This window comes from Scyliorhinus canicula, chromosome 8 (assembly GCF_902713615.1).
Source record: "Scyliorhinus canicula chromosome 8, sScyCan1.1, whole genome shotgun sequence".
Lineage (NCBI taxonomy): Eukaryota > Metazoa > Chordata > Chondrichthyes > Carcharhiniformes > Scyliorhinidae > Scyliorhinus > Scyliorhinus canicula.
Genome location: NC_052153.1, coordinates 151164080 through 151186259, shown reverse-complemented (window position 1 = coordinate 151186259; position 22180 = coordinate 151164080). Strand labels below are relative to the sequence as shown.

The following is a 22180-nucleotide window of genomic DNA, read 5'->3' as shown; positions in this document are numbered from 1 at the left end:
AAACAGCAGACACTGAGACTGCAGTAAAGATCACCAAAAATGATGTTCTGCCTATTACATAAATGGGCAATGTGGTATATGAATTTCAGTGCCGATGTGATGCTGGTATAGGCTGTAAATCCCAACAATTGGTGGATTGTAGCAAACAACCAGCCCATGCTTGTAAAACTCAAAATAGTGTTCGACATTAGATGTGGTTCCACCATTGGACAGCATCTGCTAAACAATCCTGATTGTGCTAAGAATTACACTGAAAATCAATTTAAGATTGTTAGGCCCGCAGTATGGCTCACTTATACATGCTAGAAGTCGCAGATATTCACAAACAGCGCCCTGTCCTTTGCAGATAGAAGGAACGTGCACATTTTCCACTTTTCTCACCCGAACAAAAGCTTAGGAAATAGTCATTCCATGGTTCATTCACCAGGAAAATGCCTTGATCAATCAGAGTTGATCCATCCAGTTTGAATTTGAACAAATCTGGGCAGCTAACAACTGCTTCATGCTACATTCTCCATGGCAATGCCCTCACCAGAGTATGCATGCCAACTAATCAGCACCATCTTCTCATGCCAATATAACTTGTTGGTCCTCTGTTAGTTTGGTTATTCATAAAGGTTTTTCATGAAGGCCTGCCTCAATATTGTCCCTCACCTGAGGTGCGGTGATCCTCACATTAAATCACCACCAGTCAGCTCTCCCCCTCAAAGGGGAAAGCAGCCTATGGTCACCTGGGACTACAACAACTTTATCGTATCTCTACAGTATGGTAATTTCTTGTGAGCTATCCTGATGAGTGCATGAAAATCTTAGATAGCATGCCTTTTTTCAGCAATATTCAAGTTCTGTACAACTAAACGATTAAGTGTAGGAATCAATATGTAACATTGTGAGTAGGGTCCCATTCAAATGGGCTTTTGTCCTGGATGGTGTCGAATTTGAGAAGCTCCAAATGCACCCATCGGGGAACTAGATAAAATACTATCACACTTCTGATCCCGGTGTGCCTTGAAGGTGGTAAAGAAGCTATGGGAGTCAGGCGATAAGACTAGTAGTGCAGCTGTGACCTGCTCTATTAGCCACAATTCCCAAGTGGCTGCACCAGTTGAGTTGTTGATAGTGTCATTTACCACCTATTGTTGATGACTCAGTCATCAAGCTGTTGTTAATTGGCAGTAAATTCAGTTGGATTAGCATTTTTGTGGATTTGATATATTGAGCCATTTTCCCTAATGCCAGATGAAAGTTCGTGTTGTAGCTGTAGTGAAACAGCTTAGCTATGAGCACTTATTAAAAAATAAATTTAGAGTACCCAATTAAGGGGCAATTTAGCATGGCCAATTCACCTATCCTGCACATCTTTTTTGGGTTGTGGGGGTGAAGCCCACGCAGACACTGGGAGAATGTGCAAACCTCACACGGATCGAACCCGGATCCTCAGCGCGAACCACTGCGCCACCCTGCTATGAGCATTTCAGAGGACTATCTATTTGCACCAAAGGATGCAGCACAGTGGTTAGCACTGCTGCCTCAGTTCCAGGGACCCGGGTTCAATTCCAGCCTTGGGTGATTATCTGTGTGGAGTTTGCACTTTCCCCCCATGGCTGCGTGGGTTTCCTCCGGCTGCTCCAGTTTCCTTCCACTCCAAGGATGTGCAGGTTAGGTGGATTGACCATGTTAAATTGCCCCTTAGTGTCCAAAACATTTAGGAGGGGTAATTGGGTTACGGGAATAGTGTGGAGACATGGGCTTAAGTAGGGTTCTCTTTGTAAGGACCATTGCAGACTCGATGGGCCAAATGGCCTCCTTCTGTACTGTAAATTCTATGGTTCTATAATGTACGAGTACATTCCAGTGCACATAGTTATTTCTGGATACCACGTGGCATGAAGTGACTTAGTTGAAAACACGCAAATGTTATGTGGATCTCAGAAGGATTCATTTGGCACTTCTGGCTGAAGAGTCCAACAAAGGCTTCAGCCTAGCCTTTTGCATTCACAATATGAGCTCAGGCTGAACTAAGTTTCATGGAGCTTCCTCCTTCTGTTAGTTGCTTAGCTATCTAGCATTCAAAAATGGATCTGGCAGAGTTACAAAGTTTTGACCTGATCCACTGGTCATGGGATTGCTTAGTTCTGTCCACCTATAGCACCATGTCCTCTCTGTCTCATTTGCATGTAGTCCTGTCTGTTAGTTTCACCAGGTTGGTACCTCATTTTTAGTAATGCCTGGTGTTACTCTGCATTCTCTTCAGTAACCAGCATCGGTTGTCTAGTTTGATGGTGATGGAGGAATGAGATTTGTGCTGGTTCATAAGTCATGGCTGATGGTGCACAATTCTGTTGCTGCATAGATACAAGTGAGAGCTGCAAGATTTGCTCTTAATTTCACAATATCACAGAATTGTTACAATGCAGAAGGCCATTCCCAATTAATACATTGATATTGCACACAAATTGCTGGTGTCCTCAGCGAAAATGGGACTTGTCTCCACAAGAGCTGTGTATTTCTTCCATTGTTTTCATAGACAAATCTGAAGGTAGATTGGCGAACATTCGGAAAAGCAGGTTATTCCCTTGATCTGGTTGTCTCACCAGCTGACAGAAAACCAGTCTGACAGCTATGTCCTCTTCCACTCAGCCAACTTGATCCGTGGTGATACCATCAAGTGGCGATGGACAATGAAGCCCCAACAGCCCAGAGAATGCTTTGTGCCCCAATTATCCTTGGTGCTTCTTCCAAATGCTGGTCAACGTGGACTACCGATTCATCAACTGAAAGACTGCAGTAGGTAATTATCAACAGGTTTCCTTATGCATGACATCATCAAGTCCAAAATCAGTGTTGAGGGTTCCCCGAGCCCACTCATGTTTTTTGGATTATAGTCCAGGTCCACTTTGTTACCGCCCCTATATTCACTAAATTGTCAAGGATGAGAATCTTTGGTTGTAAGGAGAGACTTAGTGTATTGGAACTGTTTATTCTGCAGCAGAGTAGAGCAAGAAAAAATATTGTCCGTTCCCCCCCCCCCCCCCCCCCCCCAAAATATTGTCTTTGACTTGCGTATGCAGAAAAACTATTTATGGCTGGAGAATCAATTGTGTGTGTGTGGGGGGGGGATCAATTTAATGCCTTTGAGTAAAGAGGTTATGAACAGAATAGCTGCATCAAAGCAATTACAGCGTGGAATGTTTTGCCATTATAGCATCGCTATATCCTTTAGAAAAAGGGGAACAAACATATGAAAGAGAATTAAAGGGAAAAAAGGACAAGGAAGTTTTGAATCCCTCGAACAAAAAAAAAATCACCACAGGTGAAAGGGGTCAAATAACCCCTTTTTGTGCTGACAGTGCCTCTAGTTCGAAATGTATTTTTCTTACCAAGTTCACAGCTTGATGCATATACATCAAATACTAACCCATCTGAATGGAGATCTCTCCTATTGCCCATGTGGCATTGTTACACACAGAAATAAACTCTGGGTTCAGATTAGTTCCAAGAACTGGCATGAAATCAGCTGTAAAAGGAAGCAAAGTTGAAGTCATAATCAAAATCCAATTAAAAATATGCCATTATATACAACAAAACATGCTGCCTGTAATTTATTTTCTTAGTGGTGAATTTCACATTACCCAAATAGTAAAACAGACTAGTGAATAAAGAAGACATTGCATACCAATACAAGGTTTCACATGCTGAAAACAGGCCTTTGTTAAATCACCCAACAAGGCAAATGAACTCTGTCGTACTTCTGGCATCTTATCCTATAGTTAAGGGGAGAAAAAAAAACATAGTTTTGGTTTCTCTTTGGGAGTTTAAAAAAAAAGCTTCAATGGAACATTTACTTACCTGCATGCACTGGTACATTAACGATAAAATATTGCTCCGTGCTACCAGCTGTTCAATACTTCCTCCAAGACCTTCAGCCAAACCGCTCAGTAAATCAAGTGCCACAATCATAAAGTCTTTATCTGGAGCCTCACATTGGTCAGGCTGAGAACCATGCAACTGCAACAGAAGAACCAATGACTTAAGTACAGAACAAGAGAACAAAACAACTTGGATCACAATAATACATCCAAAGATGTGCAGGTTAGGTGGATTGGCCTAATTTGTCCCTTAGTGTCCAAAAGGTTTGGTGGGGTTACTGGGTTACGGGAATAGGGCGGCGGCGTGGGTTTAAGTAGGATGCTCATTCCAAGGGCCAGTGCAGACTTGATGGGCTGACTGTTCTCCTCTTGCACTATAAATTCTATGATTCTATGAATACTGATTCCATCTGCCTTAACCTATACACGTCCAGGCAGTCATTTGTAGACAAGTCTAAATGTATATCTAAATGTCAGAAAACTTTACTCCATTGCCCTTGTAGTCTTCTCTTCCTTCCAACCATGGCATTGTACTGTACTATGGCCCACAAACCTACATTAAGGCATTGTAAATTGGAAAAAAGGGAAAAATGTCACAATTAGAGCTGATGTATTGAAAAAGGGGCCCAATACTTCCTGACTGCAATTACTTATGTGCAGCTGAGCTGGTAAGCATTACTCATTATTCCTGTATATTGAATAAATTAACAAAGTTCAAGGAAGGATGAACAAAATTGAGTTAAGTGTTAAAAAAAGGCCACTGTAATTTTAATAGAATTTACAGCAAAAACGTTATTCAATCCAATTAGTTCAGATGGTGAAATGCTTCACACAACTACCCCCATTAGCATAACATTCTATTCTTATGTCCCTTATGCACATATGTAGCTTCCCCCTAATTGAATCTTATACTATTCATCAAGAAGTCCTTGTAGGGACTTCCAGTTGCGGTGATGCAGAGCTAAGCCGCACGTTCGGCAGCTCCCGCTATCAAAGGACTTTCGGGCCTGTTTTAGGGCCCCAAACGGCGCTGTTTTGACGATTCCCGGTGGGGGAAGGTGCTTGGAGGAACATTCCCCGGGATTTATGGTGTGCTCCCTGAGTGGGGCAAAGAAAAAGGCTGCAGCAGCTCCCCTTAAAAGCGGGGGAAGGAGGACAAAATGGCGGCCGGCGGAGCACCCGAGAATTGGTGGCAGTGGGCGCAGGAGCAGCAAGCTGCTCTTCTGCGCTGTTTTGCGGAGCTGAAGGCTGAGTTGCTGGACTCCCTGAAGATGACTACCAGCAAGCTGCTTGAGACCCAGAGAGCCCAGGGGGCGGCCATTCAGGAGTTGCAGCAGCAGGCCGCTGATCGGGAGGAGGAGGCCGTGGTCCTCGTGGGGAAGGTGGAGATGCACGAGGCACTTCACAAAAAGTGGCAAGACCGCTTGGAGGAGCTGGACTTTCACCCGAGGCGGAAGAATTTGAGGATCCTGGGCCTTGCGGAGGGGCTGGAGGGGTCGGATCTACCGTCCTATGTGGCCACGATGCTGAATTCGTTGGTGGGGGCGGGGTCCTTCCATCTGCCCCTGGAGCTTGAGGGAGCCCACAGAGTGCTGGCCAGGAGTTTCAAGGCGAATGAATCCCCGCGGGCGGTGCTGGTGCGGTTCCATCCGTTCAGTGACCGGGAGCGTGTGCTGCGCTGGGCCAAGAAGGAGAGGAGCAACAAGTGGGAGAACTCGGTAGTGCGAATCTACCAGGACTGGAGTGCGGAGGTGGCTAAGCGGCGGGCCGGGTTTAACCAGACGAAGGTGGTGCTGCATAACAAGCAGGTTAAATTTGGAATGCTGCAGCCTGCGCATCTGTGGGTAACATATAAGGACCAGCATTACTACTTCGAGTCCCCGGAGGAGGCGTGGGCCTTTGTGCAGGCGGAGAAGCTGGACTCGAACTAGGGTTTGGGGGCTGCAGGGTCTTGTGTACAACGGTTGTTGCTGTTTTTGTAATTTTGATACGTTTTTTCTATGCTGGTTCTTGCTCTGTCGTTCTGTCGGGTATGGTTTTGTGTTAAGTGGGGGATGTTGGGGGTTTTTTTCTTTTTCTGTACGAGGCTGGGGGATGGGGGTGGAGCTGCGTCAGAAGGGTGGGGTGGGGCAGTGTGAAAGCGCAGGCTTTCCTCTGGTTTCCCGCACTGCGGGGCAGGAGGGGTGGAGCTGGCGGTGGGGGCGTGGCCTCTACTGTTTTTTTCCTGCGCTGGAGCGGTGCCAAGGTGTGGCAGGAGGGGGGATGACCCCATGTCGGGAGGGGTCGGGTTTTGGCGGGGTCAGCAGAAGTCAGCTGACTCACGGAAATACCATGGAGGGTGCGTCACGGCTAGGAGGGGTCCTAGCCTTGGGGGGCGGGGGGTGATACCGGGTTGCTGCTGGAATGGCCAGGAAGGAGCTGGTGTGGGCCGGGGGGGTAGAGGAGAGGCGCTATCGTCATGGGGAACGGGTCGGGCGGGGTGTGCTGGCCTGGGGCGAGCAGTCAATGAGCTATGGTTAGTCGGCGGGAGAGGGGTGCCCTCTGATATGGCTGATCACCTGGAACGTGAGGGGGCTGAATGGGCCGGTTAAGCGGGCTCGGGTATTTTCTCATTTGAAGGGGCTGAAGGCGGACGTGGCTATGCTCCAGGAGACCCACCTGAAGGTGGCGGACCAGGTTCGTCTGAGGAAGGGGTGGGTGGGGCAGGTTTTCCATTCAGGATTAGATGCGAAGAACCGGGGGGGTGGCGATTCTGGTGGGGAAGAGGGTGGCGTTCGAGGCGTCTGAGGTGGTGGCGGACAAGGAGGGCAGGTTTGTTATGGTGAAGGGTAGGCTGCAGGGAGAGAAAGTGGTGCTGGTAAACGTGTATGCCCCGAATTGGGATGACGCTGGCTTTATGAGGCGTATGTTGGGCCGCATTCCAGACCTGGAGGCGGGGGGCCTGATCATGGGGGGAGACTTTAACACGGTGCTGGATCTCCCACTAGACCGGTCCAGTTCAAGGACGGGTAGGAGGCCGGCGGCGGCCAAGGTGCTGAGGGGGTTTATGGACCAGATGGGAGGGGTGGATCCCTGGAGGTTTGGGAGGCCGAGGGAGTATTCCCTTTTCTCCCATGTGCATAGGGTTTACTCCCGAATAGATTTTTTCGTTCTGAGCAGGGGATTGATCCCGAGGGTGGAGGATGCCGAGTATTCGGCCATGGCAATTTCAGACCATGCTCCGCACTGGGTCGATCTGGAGATGGGGGAGGTGCGGGACCAGCGCCCGCTGTGGCGTCTGGACGTGGGGTTGCTGGCTGATGAGGAGGTGTGTAGGAGGGTCCAGGGAAGTATTGAGGGGTACCTTGAGGCCAACGATACGGGGGAGGTCCGGGTGGGGATGGTTTGGGAGACTCTGAAGGCAGTGATCCGGGGGGAGCTGATTTCCATCCGGGCCCATAGGGAAAGGAGGGAGAGGGAGAGACTGGTGGGGGAGTTCCTAGATGTGGATAGGAGGTACGCGGAGGCCCCAGAGGAGGGATTGTTGGGGGAACGGCGTAGCTTGCAGGCCAAGTTCTACTTGCTGACCACCAGAAAGGCGGAGACACAGTGGAGGAAGGCGCAAGGCACGGTTTGAGTATGGGGAGAAGGCGAGCAGGATGCTGGTGCATCAGCTCCGCAGGCGCGATGCGGCTAGGGAAATTGGTGGAGTGATGGATAAGGGTGGGAATGTGGTGCGGAAGGGGGCAGAGGTGAACGGGGTCTTTAGGGACTTTTACGAGGAACTGTACCGGTCGGAGCCACCACTGGGGGGGGGGGGGGGGGGGGGGGGGGGGGGGGGAATGGAGAGCTTTATGAACAGGCTACATTTCCCAAAGGTGCAGGAGGAGCTGGTGGAGGGGGTGGGGGCGCCGATTGAGTTGGAGGAGCTAGTCAGGGGGCTTGGTCAAATGCAGTCAGGGAATGCGCCGGGGCCGGATGGGTTCCCGGTGGAATTTTATAAAAAGAATGCGAACCTGGTGGGCCCCCTGTTGGTGCGGGCCTTCAATGAGGCATGGGAGGGGGGGGGCTTTGCCCCCGACGATGTCACGGGAGCTGATTTCTTTGATCCAGAAACGGGATAAGGACCCCCTGGATCATACAGGCCAATCTCGCTCCTCAATGTGGATGCTAAGTTGCTGGCGAAGATCCTGGCCACCAGGATAGAGGACTGTGTGCCAGGGGTAATACATGAGGATCAGACAGGATTTGTCAAGGGAAGACAGCTTAACACGAATGTGCGGAGGTTGTTAAATGTTATTATGATGCCGGCGGTTGAGGGGGAGGCGGATAGTGGTGGCGCTAGATGCCTTTGATAGAGTTGAGTGGGGGTACCTGTGGGAGGTGGAGAGGTTTGGATTTGGGGAGGGGTTCATCAAATGGGTGAGGTTGCTTTATGAGGCCCCGATGGCGAGTGTAGCTACTAATGGAAGGAGATCAGAGTACTTCAGGCTCTACCGTGGGACCAGGCAGGGGTGCCCCCTGTCCCCCTTGCTTTTTGCACTGGCAATTGAACCTCTGGCTATGGTGTTGAGGGAGTCGGGGAGGTGGAGGGGTCTGGTGCGGGGGTGGGGAGGAACATCGGGTATCGCTGTATGCGAGCGACCTGCTGCTGTATGTGGCCGACCTGCTGCTGTATGTGGCGGGCCCAGTGGGGGGAATGCCAGGGGTGATGGAGCTGTTGGCTGCGTTTGGGGGCTTCTCGGGTTGCAAGCTGAATCTGGGTAAGAGCGAGGTGTTTGTAGTGCACCCGGGTGATCAGGAGGAGGGAATTGGTAGGCTCCCATTTAAGAGGGCAGTGAAGAGTTTTTGGTACCTGGGGGTGCAGGTGGCCAGGAGTTGGGGGACTCTCCACAAGCTTAATTTTACCAGGCTTGTGGAGCAGATGGAGGAGGAAGTTAAAAGGTGGGACATGGTGCCGCTATCGCTGGCGGGTAGAGTGCAGTCCGTCAAAATGACGGTGCTCCCGAGGTTCTTGTTCCTTTTTCAGTGCCTGCCCATCCTTATCCCTAGGGCCTTTTTTAGGAGGGTGACTAGCAGCATCATGAGCTTTGTTTGGGCGCATGGGACCCCGAGGGTGAAGAGGGTCTTCTTGGAGCGGGGCAGAGATGGTGGGGAGCTGGCGTTACCCAACCTCTCGGGGTATTATTGGGCGGCCAATGTGTTGATGGTGCGCAAGTGGGTGATGGAGGGGCAGCATGGAAAAGGTTGGAGATGGCAACCTGTGGAGGCACAAGCCTGGGGGCCCTGGTAACGGCGCCGTTGCTGCTCCCTCCTACGAGGTATACCACGAGTCCGGTGGTGGCGGCTACCCTCAAGATCTGGGGGCAGTGGAGGCGACATAGGGGGGCTCGATGGAGGCTCCGCTAAGGGTGAACCATTGGTTCGTCCCGGGGAACATCGAATGGGGGTTCCTGGGGTGGCACAGGGCGGGCATTAGAAAGCTGAGGGACCTGTTTATTGACGGGAGGTTTGCGAGCCTGGAGAGTTGGAGGAGAAATTTGAGCTCCCCTCGGGGAACATGTTCAGGTACCTGCAGGTAAAGGCGTTTGCTAGGCGGCAGGTGGAGGGATTCCCTTTGCTGCCCGTGAGGGGGGTGAGGGACAGGGTGCTTTCGGGGGTCTAGGTCGGGGATGGGAAGGTATCTGATATCTACAAGGTAATGCAGGAGGTGGAGGAGGCGTCAGTAGAGGAGCTAAAGGCTAAGTGGGAGGAGGAGCTGGGGGAGCAGATCGAGGATGGGACATGGGCGGATGCCCTGGAGAGGGTTAACTCTTCCTCCTCATGTGCGCGGCTTAGCCTCATCCAATTCAAGGTGCTGCACCGGGCCCATATGTCCAGGACTAGGATGAGTAGGTTCTTTGGGGGCGAAGACAGGTGTGTCAGGTGTTCGGGGAGTCCAGCGAAACATGCCCATATGTTCTGGGCATGCCCGGCACTGGAGGAGTTCTGGAAGGGGGTGGCGAGGACGGTGTTGAGGGTGGTAGGATCCAGGGTCAAGCCAGGCTGGGGACTCGCGATTTTTGGGGTTGCGGTGGAGCCGTGAGTGCAGGAGGCGAGAGAGGCCGGTGTTTTGGCCTTTGCGTCCCTAGTAGCCCGGCGGAGGATCTTGCTACAGTGGAAGGATGCGAGGCCCCCAAGCGTGGAGGCCTGGATCAATGACATGGCGGGTTTTATTAAGCTGGAGAAGGTCAAATTCGCCCTGAGAGGATCGGTACAAGGGTTCTTTAGGCGGTGGCAGCCTTTCCTTGACTTTCTGGCTCAGTGATAGGGAACTAGGTCAGCAGCAGCAGCAACCAAGTTCTCTTGTTGTTTACCGGGTTTGGGGGGGCTCGATATATGCGTTGCTACGGTCTTGGGGGAGTTATGCTTATTATGTTGTTTTATTGTTGTTTGTTACTGTTTGTTGTTATATATTTTGTAAAAATTTTTCAATAAAAATTATTTTTAAAAAAAGAAGTCCTTGTAGTAACAAGTTCAATATTCTAACTACTCATTGGGTAAATTCCCTACTGGATTGATATTGATATAATAAACAATTTTCTCGGATAATTTATATATAGTATTACAATACTTGCCATAGCTTGGGAAAGAGTTTTTTGCACGAGATTTACACAACGCTGGTATACAGGTTCACAGTATGGAAGAAAGCCGGACTGCAAGGCAGTGGCAACAGAAGACAGGCACTGTAACACAAAACATATTAGATTTAACATCATGCTATTTTTGGTCACAATAAATACAGCCGTCTTTTTTTTAAATAAATATATTTTATTACAAACATGTATCGAAACAGGTTACAGTGAATAAATGCCCTGGGAAACATAGTTCCCAACAATCAACTATAGCCTGTACAGATTTTCCCTCATTTTCATCCCCTTCCCCCCACGCGACAACAGCTCCTCAAACACGGTCACAAACATCCCCCACCTTTCCTCAAACCCCCCCTGAAGATCCCCCTGAACTCATACTTTATCTTCTCTAAACGCAGAAGGTGGTACAGGTCACCCAACCAAGCCGCTATCCCTGGTGGCGTTGCCGACCGCCACTCCAGGAAAATTCGCCCTAAAATAGAGCCTTTACGACACCATGACTGCAACACTGAAACACAGCATTCTGATTGGCTCAAATTATTCTCTACAATATAATTTTATAAAGCAGGAGATAAGTTTTGAAAGTAGCCAGGGATTGCTGATCCAGAATGGTGGAATCAGTATATTAGGAAAGGATTATCTCCAGAAATTATCCATTCATTTGTAACATCACATAACATTTTTAATTTTGAATAATGGAAGTCTCATTTCCTAATGCTGATGATTTTGAAAATTTCAGCCACTGAATCAGCTGCCAAATATCAGTTCAGTGACTGGTGTTAATTTAATTCTCCTTGCTCCATTTTCATTTGCAAACACCAATCCACAGAATCCCTCAGTGCAAGGGGCTATTCAGCCCATTGGGTCTGCACCTACCCTCTGAAAGAGCAGTCTACCTATGCCCTCTTCCCCACAGTATCCCGCGACTCCACCTAACCTGCACATATTTGGACAGTGGGAGGAAACCAGAGATCCTGGAGGAAACCCACGTAGACACGGGGAGAACGTGCAGACTCCACACTGTCACCCAAGGCTGGAATAGAACTCGGATCCCTGGCACTGTGAGGCAGCAATGCTAACCACTGTGTCACCATACCACCCTTATATATTTGCACCTTTATTATTTAATTTGAGCCCACCAGATTGCACTTCACTGGATGCCATAATAAGAGAATTTAATCAGCATAAAGCTAATCAGAGACTATTTCCTGGATATATCTTCTGGAAGACTAACGTTGAAAAAAATATTTTTTGGATGTTGGCCAGGTGATACAAGTTGAAAAGGTGGCAGAGGGTACTGTTGCTGCATTAACATTTAGAAATTATATTAAAAATCTGTACTATGAGCATGTTTATGCAGTCGAAACATTGCAACTAGATAAGAGCAGTTTTTTTCCCAAACATATAAACAAGTGTTTTGAAAATACACGCCTACTTGTAGCAAGCCTAAAAGCCTTGGCGGTAACTGCACTTCTATTTCTGGCCTCCTGAGCATCCCTGATGAGAGGCCATGGCTTTCAGCTGCCTGGGCCCTCAGCTCTGCAATTCCCTTGCAAAACTTTCTGCCTCTTTTCTCATTTAGAAAACTTACCTCTAACCAATCTTTTGATAATCTGCCCTGGTATTTCCTTGTGTGGCTTGGTGCCATACGTTGTTTAATAATGCCAATGAAGCACTTTGGGATGGGTTAATATGTTAATGGTGTTATAAAAATTGCTGTTATAGAATGAAAATAAGAGAAACAGAGTCTAACTTGTTATTTGGGATCGCTCAAAGGATTGGTTTCTTTCTCGCATCAATAACTACTTTTGCGACTTCCGGTGGCTGTGATGGAGCAGTAAGCCACACATTTGGGAGCTCCTGTTTTAAAGAGATTTTTCGGCTCTTTTGAGAGCCCAAAACGGAAATTTTTCGACGTCTCCCGGTGGGGGAAGGTGTGCTGAACGACTTTCCCTGCAGTCCATGCCTCGAACTCGGAGTGGAAAGGGGGAAAAAACAGCAGCAGCTCCTCAGAAAAAACGGGGAAGGGATCCAAGATGGCCGCCGACAGAGCTCCAGAGGAATGGAGACTCTGGGCCCAGAAACAACAAACTGATCTCCTGCGCTGCTTTAAAGAATTCAAGGATGAAGTACTGAGCTCTCTGCAGGAAACGAACAGAAGGCTGTCAGAGATTCAGTCCACCCAGGGTGCTGCCATCAAGAAGTTGCAGACGCAGGCCATTGAACGAGAGGAGGAGGCCGTGGTCCTCGTGAGTAAGGTGGAGGGGCACGAAGCACTCCACAAGAAGTGGCAGGAACGCTTCGAGGAGCTGGATCACCGCATGAGGCGGAAAAACCTGCGGATCTTGGGCCTTGCGGAGGGGCTAGAGGGATCGGACCTGACAGCCTATGTGGCTGTAATGCTGAATTCGCTAGTGGGGGCCGGGTCTCTCCATCTGCCCTTGGAGCTGGAGGGAGCGCACAGGGTGCTGGCCAGGAGGCCCAAGGAAGATGAACCCCCGCGTGAGGTGCTGGTGAGGTTCCACCGGTTCAGTGATCGGGAGTGCTGGGCCAAGAAGGTGAAGAGCAGCAATTGGGAGAATGGGGTAGTGCTGATCTACCAGGACTGGAGTGCGGAAGTGGCTAAGCGGCGGTCCGGATTTAATCGGACAAAAGAGGTGCTTTATAGAAAAAAGATAAAGTTCGGAATGTTGCAGCCCGCGCGCCTGTGGGTAACTTATTTGGACCGGCACCATTATTTCGATTCCCCGGAGGAGGCGTGGGCCTTCGTGCGGACGGAGAAACTGGACTTGAACTAGGGGTTGCGAGGTCGGCTGTAAGATATTAGTGCTGGATTCTGCTGTTGCTGTGTTGTCTTTTTCTTCTGTTTTTTTCTTCTTGTTTTAGTACTTTTGCAATTTTGATATGGTTATTTACGGAGGGGTTGTTCTGCTATGTTTTTGTTTTTGTGCTGTGGGGCATTGTTTGGGCTGTGTATCTTGAGGGGAGGGTCGGGGGGGTATGTTGTATTCTATGTCGGAGTGGGGGTATGGAGTGGGGCTGATATTTGGGAGCTGCGTCAGAAAGGTGTGGTGGGGCAGGGCAAAAGCGCGGGCTTTCCTCTGGTTTCCCGCGCTGCAGGGCTGGGGGGTGGAGACGGTGATGGGGGAGGCGGGGCCTTAACTGGTTCTTCCCCGCGCTGGTGCGGTGCCAGGAGGAGGGATAGATTGGGGGATGATCCCACTTCGGGAGGGGTCGGGCTATTGGCGGGAGTTTCCGGGGTCAGCAGAAGTTAGCTGACCCACGGAAGTACAATGGAGGACGGTTTGCGGCTGGGAGGGTTCCTAGCCTGGGGGGGAAAGGGGAATACCGGGTTGCTGCTGGTAGGGTCAAGAAGGAGCTGGTGGGGGCTGGGGGGACAGAGGTGAGGGGTTGTCGCTATGGGGACGGGGTCGAGCAGGGGGTGCTGGCCTGGGGCGGGCAGTCGACGGGCTATGGCTAGCCGACGGGGGAGGGGGGGCGGGACGCCCTCTGATCCGGTTGGTCACCTGGAATGTGAGAGGGTTGAATGGGCCGGTGAAGCGGTCGAGGGTACTGGCTCACCTGAAGGGGCTAAAGGCGGATGTGGCAATGCTTCAGGAGACCCACCTGAGGGTGGCGGACCAGGTACGCCTGAGGAAGGGATGGGTGGGGCAGGTTTTCCACTCGGGGTTGGATGTGAGGAACCGGGGAGTGGCGATTCTGGTGGGGAAAAATGTGTTGTTTGAGGCATCGGAGGTGGTAGCGGATAAGGGGGGTAGGTATGTGATGGTTAGGGGAAGGCTACAAGGAGAGAAGGTGGTACTGGCTAGTGTGTATGCCCCAAATTGGGACGATGCGGGCTTTATGAGGCGTATGTTGGGACGGATCCCGGATCTGGAGGCGGGAGGTCTGATCATAGGGGGGGACTTTAATACGGTGTTGAATCCTTCACTGGATCGGTCCAGCTCTAGGACGGGTCGGAGGCCGGCGGCGGCCAAGGTACTGAGAGGGTTTATGGATCAGATGGGTGGAGTGGATCCATGGAGGTTTGTGAGGCCGAGGGCACGCGAGTACTCTTTCTTCTCCCACGTACATAAGGTCTACTCTCGGATAGATTTCTTCGTGGTGAGTAGGGGACTGATTCCGAGAGTGGAGGAGACCGAGTATTCGGCCATTGCAATCTCCGACCACGCTCCGCATTGGATAGAGTTGGAGATGGGGGAGGTGCGAGACCAACGTCCGTTGTGGCGGTTGGATGTGGGGTTGTTGGCGGAGGAGGTGGTGTGTAGGAGGGTCCGGGCAAGTATTGAGGGGTATCTTGAGGTGAATGATACGGGGGAGGTTCAGGTGGGGATGGTCTGGGAAGCCCTGAAGGCAGTAATTCGTGGGGAGCTGATATCCATCCGGGCACACAGGGAGAGGAGCAAGAGGGATAGACTGGTGGGAAAGATGCTGGAGGTGGACAGGAGGTATGCAGAGGCACCAGAGGAGGGACTGTTGGGGGAGAGGCGCAGCCTGCAGGCTAAATTTGATTTGCTGACCACTAGAAAGGCGGAGGCACAGTGGAGGAAGGCACAAGGGGCAGTGTACGAACATGGTGAAAAGGCGAGTAGGATGCTGGCTCATCAGCTCTGTAAGCGGGATGCGGCTAAGGAGATTGCTGGAGTGAGAGACAAGAGTGGGAATGTGGTGCGGAAGGGGGTAGAGGTGAATGAGGTCTTCAAGGACTTTTACGGGGAACTGTACCGGTCGGAGAGGGAGAGAGGAGGGGAATGGAGAGGTTCCTTGACAGGCTCTCTTTCCCGAAGGTGCAGGAGGAGAAGGTGGAGGGGCTGGGTGCGCCGAGTGAGCTGGAGGAGCTAGTTAAGGGGATCGGGCAGATGCAGTCAGGGAAGGCACCGGGGCCGGATGGGTTCCCGGTGGAATTTTATAAAAAGTTTGTGGATCTAGTGGGCCCCTTGCTGGTGCGAACACTCAACGAAGCGTGGGAAGGGGGGACTTTGCCCCCGACGATGTCACGGGCACTGATCTCGTTAATTTTAAAGAAGGACAAGGACCCCAAGCAGTGTGGTTCATACAGGCCCATATCTCTCAACGTGGATGCTAAGGTGCTGGCAAAAATCCTGGCCACCAGGATAGAGGACTGTGTGCCAGGGGTTGTGCACGAGGACCAGACAGGTTTTGTGAAGGGAAGGCAGCTGAACACGAATGTGCGGAGATTGCTGAATGTCATTATGATGCCGGTGATTGAGGGGGAGGCAGAGATAGTGGTGGCGCTGGATGCGGAGAAGGCCTTCGATAGAGTGGAGTGGGGGTACCTATGGGAGGTGTTGGGGAGGTTTGGATTTGGTGAAGGGTTCATTAGATGGGTAAGGCTGCTATATGAGGCCCCGATGGCGTGCGTGGCCACGAATAGGAGGAGGTCGGAGTACTTCCGGCTTTACCGAGGGACCAGGCAGGGTTGCTCCCTGTCCCCCTTGTTGTTTGCACTGGCAATCGAGCCGCTGCCGATGGCATTGAGAGATTCAGAGAGGTGGAGAGGCTTGGTGCGAGGTGGAGAGGAACATAGGGTGTCGTTGTATGCCGACGACCTGTTACTGTATGTGGCGGACCCGGTGGGAGGGGTGCTGGGAGTGATGGAGTTACTAGCCGAGTTTGGGACCTTCTCAGGTTATAAATTAAACTTGGGCAAGAGCGAGGTGTTTGTGGTGCACCCTGGAGACCAGGAGGAAGGAATTGGTAGGCTCCCGCTTAGGCGGGCAGGGGAGAGCTTTAGGTACCTGGGGGTGCAAGTGGCCAGGGACTGGGGGACTCTCCACAAGCATAACTTTACCAGACTGGTAGATCAGATGGAGGAGGAGTTCAGGAGGTGGGACATGCTGCCATTGTCGTTGGCGGGGAGGGTGCAGTCCGTCAAAATGACAGTGCTTCCGAGGTTCTTGTTCCTTTTTCAGTGCCTGCCCATATTTATCCCCAGGGCCTTCTTTAGGAGAGTGACCGGCAGTATTCTGAGCTTTGTGTGGGCACATGGGACTCCGAGAGTGAGGAGGGTGTTCCTGGAGCGAGGAAGGGATAGAGGCGGGCTGGCGCTGCCCAACCTTCTGGGGTACTATTGGGCAGCCAATGTGTCAATGGTGCGTAAATGGGTGATGGAGGGGGGAGGGGCGGCGTGGAAAAGAATGGAGATGGCGTCATGTAGAGGTACGAGCCTGGGTGCCATGGTAACGGCACCGTTGCCGCTCTCCCCTAAGAAGTTTACCACGAGCCCGGTGGTGGCGGCGACCCTAAGAATCTGGGGACAGTGGAGACGGCATCGGGGGGAAACAGGGGGCTCGATGGAGGCTCCACTGGGTGGCAGTCAGTCACTAGGGGGCATAGGTTTAAGGCTCGTGGGGAGAAATTTAGAGATGTGCAAAGCAGTTTTTTTTAATTACACAGAGGTTGTGGAAGCAGATACATTAACGGCATTCAAAAGCCATCTCATCAAATACATGGACAGAATGGGTATAGAGGGATACGACATTAGGAACTGCTGAGGGTTTTGGCCAAGGGTGGTATCATGACCGGTACAGGCTTGGAGGGCCGAATGGCCTGTTCCCGTGCAGTATTGTTCTTTGTATAAGAGGGAGGTGCCAGAGGATTGGACTGGATTTTGTTTATTGTCACGTGTACCAATATGCAGCGAAAAGTATTTTTCTGCAAGCAGCTCAATAGATCATTAAGTTCATGAAAAGAAAAGGAAATAAAAGAAAATACATAATATTTTCTTGATGACACAGGGTACACAATGTAACTACATAAAACCATCATTGGATGAAGCATTCAGGGGTGTAGTGTTTTTTTTTTAAATTTAGAGTACCCAATTATTTTTTTCCAATTAAGGGCCAATTTAGCGTGACCAATTCACCTATCCTGCACATCTTTTTGGGTTGTGGGGGTGAAACCCACGCAAACACGGGGAGAATGTGCAAACTCCACACGGATAGTGACCCAGAGCCGGGATCGAACCTGGGACCTCCGAGCCATGAGGCAGCAGGGCTAACCTACTGCGCCACCATGCTGCCCAGGGTTGTAGTGTTAATGAGGTCAGTCCATAAGAGGGTTTTTTCGGAGTCCGTTAACAGCGGGGAAGAAGCTGTTTTTAAGTGTTTGTGCGTGTTCTCAGACTTTTGTATCTCGCCCGATGGAAGAAGTTGGACGAGTGAGCAAGCCGGGTGGGAGGGGTCTTTGATTATGCTGCCTGCTTTCCCCATGCAGTGGGAGGTGTAGATGGAGTCAATGGATGGGAGGCAGGTTCATGTGATGGACTGGGTTGTGTTCACGACAATTGGAGAGAGACAAACCCTTCTTCAATAAACAGCATTAGAATATGCCTAATAACTACAGCCAGTCAGGTTAACATTAGTGGTAGATCAGGTTTTAGAAACATATTAATGATGTGCTTCTCAGGTGCCGGTACGCGAGCCATCGTCTGCCGGTACATGGAGTGTTTCCAGAAAAGAAACACTTTCACGCTTGATACAGCGCAAAGGTGAGTGCCAAAACATGTATCACACAGCCCAGTCATTGTGTTATGGATGTGACCCATCAGGATGCATGTGACGTTGTTAAATTTGCACATCCTGGAGTGAGTTATATAGATGCAAAATGTTTCCCTCACAGTTAAGAGGTCCCTGGGTCTTGCTGAGTTTGGAGGTTCCAGGCTCTGTCCCTGGGTTGTGCTGAGCTGGTGGGGTTTGGGGCTCCGTCCCTGGGCTCTGCTGAGCTGGGGCGGGGGGGGGGGGGGGGGTTCCAGGCTCCGTCCTCGGGCCGTGCTGAGCTGGGGGGGGGGGAGGGGGGGCTGGGGGGGGGGGGGGGGGGGGGGGGGGGGGGGGGGGGGGGGGGGGGGGGGGGGGGGGGGGGGGGGGGTTTCCAGGCTCCGTCCTCGGCCGTGCTGAGCTGGAGGTGTCCGGGCTCTGGGAGTGGCAATTGAGGGCTCAGAAATTTACCTCCGATGGATTCAGAATGCGATCAACTTCTATCCCCTTTTCCTGATCTCAATTCACTGACCCATCCCTCTTCCACTGGAAAATGCACATTGTGGGTGTCTGTTGTGGACATATTTTAGTATTAGGACATATTTTCAAGATTATGTCTTCAATTTAATGTTACCTATTCTTTTCAAATTTTATTTTAACGTATTATTCATTGGGGTTAAAATAACTAAAATATATAATTTTTTAACCTACTTTATTCATTATAATTTTTCATTTTATTACTTATATATACACATGTTTATATTTGTGTCAGAAGGCTTTGCTACTTTGATTTGTTAATATTTAATTTATTTATATTGTAATATTGAATTACTTGTTTACAAAATCATATAAAATAAAAACATATGTCAACTTACTTTTATTATATCCATTATATTTTCCGGTATAAATGAATATTACTACAAATGTTCAAATAATATTTTGTCGGATTGTAAACAATTAATTATATGGCACAAAATGGTACCAGTCCCTGGCACACTGGGAAGACTTGTTACGTCAATGATGACTGGCCTTAGAATGAATAAGACATCATGTCCTCATGTTTAGCACAGATAGTCTCAAAATGCCCCTGCAATAAGACATATCTCAAAAAAATTTCTGGGGGTTCACATCCCCCCCCCCCCCCCCCCCCCCCCCCCCCCCGGAACCCCCAGCTGGATTGGCTTGTTTCGCTCACCGGTCCCTGGCACATTGAAAAAAATACTGCCGGTCTGCCACATCAGATAGTTTGAGGAGCACTGCATTAACAGACACTTACGAGGGATTTGAGTGCACTGAGGAGTTTATGAATTTGTAAGATAGATTGTGCATGACTAATCTAACTGAATTTCTTGATAAAGTAACAATGTACTTTGATGAGGAGAATGTTGTAGATTCTTCTATATTCTCCAAATGGATTTTAAGATATCCTTTAAGAAAGTATCACATATAAGTTGGTTAACAAGGTTGATGCTCATGGGATACGAGGGCCGGTGTCAGCTTGAATAAAAAATTGGCTTAACAACATCAAACAAGACATGATAAATGATTGTTTTTCAGACTGGAGGATACTGGCTAGTGCTGTTCCACCAAAAGCTTTCTGCTAGGTTCACTGCTTCTTTTGACATAATATATAAATGGGACGGCACGGTAGCACAGTGGTTAACATAATTGCTTCACAGCGCCAGGGACCTGGGTTCAATTCCCATTTTGGGTCACTGTCTGTGCCGAGTTTGCACGTTCTCCCCATGTCTGCGTGGGTTTCATCCGCATGCTCTGGTTTCCTCTCAGTCCAAAGATGTGTAGGTTAGGTGGATTGGCCATGCTAAATTGTCCTTGATGACCAAAAAGGTTAGGTGGGGTAACTGGGTTACGGGATAGGGTGGTGCTGTGGGCTTAAGTATGGTGCTCTTTCCAAGGGCCGGTGCAGACTCGATGGGCTGAATGGCCTCCTTCTGCACTGTAAATTCGATGATTTCTATGACTTGGGTATTGGGATACAGAGTAATATTTCAAAACTTACCATTGATCTCAAATGTGCAGGAATGGAAGACAGTGAAATTATACCAATTGGCTGTAAAAGGACATAGATACCCTGCAGCGATAAATGTGGTGGAAGATGAAACGGTTTGAAAAATCATTTGTGACAAGGAGTCATGTAATTTTGGCACTTTTTCACAATCTGTAGTGAATGCAAATGTTTCTCAACGACTCGGAAATAATTTGATTGGGTGGAACCATTAATTTTCTCTTTGTTTATCTTTCTATTACGGTCAAGACCGTAGATCAATGCATTTGTATCAAATTACCAAAGTAACTTCAGCATTCAATGCAGTTAGTACATATAATGCAGGATTTCTTCAAAATTATTTGACAGCACGTGGGCGTAGCTGGCTCGGCCAGCATTTATTGATGATCCCAATTGTCATCAAGAATGTGGTGGGAAACCGCCTTCCTGAACCGTTGCAATCTATGTGGTGTAGGTGCACCCTCAATGCTGTTAAGAAGGGAGTTCCAGGATTTTAACCCAGCAACATTGAAGGAACAGTGATATAGCTCCAAGTCAGGATTGTACGTGACTTGGGCAGGAACTTACAGGCGGTGGTAATCTCATGCATCTTCTGCCCTTGCCTTCTAGGTGCAAGTAGAGGTTGCAGGTTTGGAAGAAGCTGCCGAAGGAGCCTTGGTGAGCTGCTGCCACTGTACTCCATGGTGGTGGTGGTGGAAATTAATGTTTAAGATGGCGAATAGAGTGAATGAAGTGAGCTACTTTGTCATAGATCTTGTCAAGCTTCTCGAGTGATGTTGGAGCCGCACTCATCCAGGCAAATGAGGAGTATTTTACCACACATGTGTGACTTATGCCTCATACATAGTGGACAGACTTTGGGGAGTTAGCAGTTGAGTTACACACCGCAGATTTCCCAGCCCCTAGACTTGCTCTTGTAGCCACCATATTTTTATGACTGGTCAAATTCAGTTTCTGGTGAAAGGTAATCCGCAGGATGTTGATAGTGGTGGATTCAATGATAGTAATGCTGTTTAGTGTCAAGGGAAGATGTTTAATTCTCGCCATCAGTTATGGTTATGGCCATCAGCCCAAGCTGAATGTTGTCCACGTCTTCCTGCATATGGTCATGGACTGCTTCAGTATCGGAGGAACTGCAAATTGTATTGAACATTCAGCAGCAAACAGTCCCACTTGACCTTAATTGTGGAGCAATGGTCATTGATGAAGTAGCTGAAGATGTTTGGGCTGAGGACACTAACCTGAGGAACTCCAGTACGTCTAAGAGTGAATACAGGGGCGGCATGTGGCACAGTGGTTAGCACTGGGACTGCGGCGCTGAGGACCCGGGTTCGAATCCCGGCCCTGGGTCACTGTCCGTATGGAGTTTGCACGTACTGCCCCTGTCTGCGTGGGTTTCACCCCAAAACCCAAAGATGTACAGGTTAGGTAGATTGGCCAGGCTAAATTGCCCCTTAACTGGAAAAATAACAATTGGGTACTCTAAATTTATTTTTAAAAAGTGTGAATACAGGATCAAGCCCATACCAATAAGAAAAAGTGATCTTTCTGCAGTTGAGTTCTGGAAAGTAATCAGCTTGGTTGCAGGTTGAAACCACAGAAGTAGGTTAATGAAAACCAAGGGTGTTTCTGGATGTTTTAAAGCACTGCGCAGGAAGGCCCATGATTGCCTTGTGAAGTTCAGAGTTGTGAGATTTATAAAGAAATTGGAGGGTCGCCTCGCAAAAAGCTAATGGAAGACCCCTTGCACCTGGGAGAATGCTGGGACATTGAAGAAAAATCAGAGTGAATTCCATTCAGCTGTGATATATCTTGTGTTAGTCCCAGGAAAAATGAATGAACCTTAAAAGATTTTCTAATAAGATTATGGAACTTTTGGAAGCAAATAAAAAGTAGATTTTGGAGGTAAATAAAAACGAAGTCATTGTAAGCTATAATATTAAATTAATAGCGTTTACTTTGTTTAATTATTTTTGTTGTACACAAAAGATTTTTTGTTGTTAAAAATGTTCATGAAATGACGTAGCTTTCATTGTCAGAGGTCTACAGCACAGAAAAGGCACTTTGGCCCATTGCTTCCACACTGGTCAAAAACATCCACCTAAGTATTCTAACTGAATTTTCCAGCACTTGACATTGCAAGTGGATACCTAAATA

General features: G+C 49.3%; 1 protein-coding gene across 1 annotated transcript in view; it reads right to left on the bottom strand.

Moving 5' to 3' along the window:
* Positions 1-22180, bottom strand: part of tnpo1 (transportin 1) — a 212440-nt gene that overhangs the window by 26825 nt on the left and 163435 nt on the right. Inside the window, 4 exon segments of the mRNA XM_038805431.1 lie at positions 3419-3517; positions 3677-3764; positions 3850-4008; positions 10466-10573. Of these exon segments, the coding sequence (XP_038661359.1) occupies positions 3419-3517; positions 3677-3764; positions 3850-4008; positions 10466-10573 (454 nt within the window).